The sequence below is a fragment of the Pseudorasbora parva genome, chromosome 6 (assembly GCF_024679245.1).
Source record: "Pseudorasbora parva isolate DD20220531a chromosome 6, ASM2467924v1, whole genome shotgun sequence".
NCBI classification, from domain to species: Eukaryota; Metazoa; Chordata; class Actinopteri; order Cypriniformes; family Gobionidae; genus Pseudorasbora; species Pseudorasbora parva.
The window spans coordinates 3,688,392-3,689,982 of record NC_090177.1 but is presented as its reverse complement, the minus strand read 5'-3'; the positions used below and the strand labels follow the sequence as shown (position 1 = coordinate 3,689,982).

The 1,591-nt window shown below is 43.6% G+C and overlaps 1 protein-coding gene across 2 annotated transcripts in view; it reads right to left on the bottom strand.

Moving 5' to 3' along the window:
- LOC137078245 (transmembrane protein 184C-like) overlaps positions 1-1,284 on the bottom strand; it is a 17,242-nt gene extending 15,958 nt beyond the window's left edge. For both annotated transcript variants that reach the window (XR_010905278.1, XM_067445395.1), the window contains exon 1: positions 1,012-1,284. Coding sequence is in view for 1 of the 2 variants with exons in the window: in XM_067445395.1 (XP_067301496.1) it covers positions 1,012-1,128 (117 nt within the window). In the remaining variant the exon portion in view is untranslated. The remainder of the gene's footprint in view (positions 1-1,011) is intronic.
- Positions 1,285-1,591: the final 307 nt, after the last annotated feature.

The window sequence follows — 1,591 nt, the reverse complement described above, 5'->3', positions numbered from 1 at the left end:
GTCGGGAGATGGGAGAAAGTTGTAGAAAGTCAACCATCACTGCAGCTCTTCACCAGTCAGGGCTTTATGGCAGAGTAGCCAGACAGAAGCCTCTCCACAGTGCAACACACATGAAAGTTTGCTAAAAAAAAGACTTCAAGATGGTGAGATATAAGATTCTCTGGTCTGATGAGACCAAGTTAAAACTTTTTGGCCTAAATTTTAAGTGGTATGTGTGGAGAAAAATATCACCTGTCCAATACAGTCCCAACAGTGAAGCATGGTGGTGGCAGCATCATGCTGTGGGGGTGTTTTTCAGCTGCAGGGACAGGACGACTGGTTGCAATCGAGGGAAAGATGAATGCGGCCAAGTACAGGGATATCCTGGACAAAAACCTTCTCCAGAGTGCTCAAGACCTCAGACTGGGCCAACGGTTCACCTTCCAACGAGACAATGACCCTAAGCACAGCTAAAATAACGAAGGAGTGGCTTTACAACAACTTGATTGGCCCAGCCAGAGCCCTGACTTAAACCCAGTTGAGCATCTCTGGAGAAACCTGAAAATGGCTTTCCACCAACATTTACCATCCAACCAAGCTCATTTCAATATAACAAAGTGAAACATTTAAGGAGGTCTGAATACTTTCCGTACCCACTGTAGATGGATGGATGGATGGATGGATGGATGGATGGATGGATGGATGGATAAATAGATAGACAGGCAGACAGACAGACAGATAGATAGATAGATAGATAGATAGATAGATAGATAGATAGATAGATAGATAGATAGATAGATAGATAGATTATACTTTATCACAACAAATATATAATATAAACAATATACATAATTACATTATAATATATAACTCAATTAATATGAAATGTAATGCAGTTTATTATGCCTCCCTAATAGAAATGTAAACATTTGCCATGTTGTATTGAATAAATGAGCACTAGTATGAGTTTATCCTGCAGCACGTTTTTATTCCTCTAATGTTTTAATTATTGCTGTTTTATTGCCGCCTCACCTCGGCTCTCCGCAGCTCCCACACGCACAGCGGCAACGCCACCGCGAGCGTCAGCGCGAACAACAGCGCGACCAGCGGCCGAATCCAACGCCGCCAACGCCCGCAGCACCCCGGCATCTTCCCCCGCGGACACCGACCCGCTCGCTACAGCACGACCGGCATCCGTGATGCGATCACACCATCGAGCTCCACCGGAGGAGCGGTCGGTGGTCACGCGCGATGCGGTAAACAAACAGGGCGTGATTCCCACACGAGCCGAATCCTACTATTGAGAAGGCTCATGAATATTAAACAGGAGAGGCTGACGTTGCTTGGTAACCTTGAGCAACTACAGAACTGACGTCACTTAATCTTATTAATATACATAATCCACAGCATCCACAGGATGATAAGCGCTCAGTGGATAAAATCTTTGGTCAATCAGCTCTACTGGTCAGACGTCAAAATATAATGTAATTAACATTCATAAGCCAAGCCTTCGCTGTAGTAGGATTTGTTAATGTGCTTATATGTTCTATTTTTGTCACAAAACAGCTTGATTTGCACAAAATGCATTAGATTAGTTCATATATTATATCTG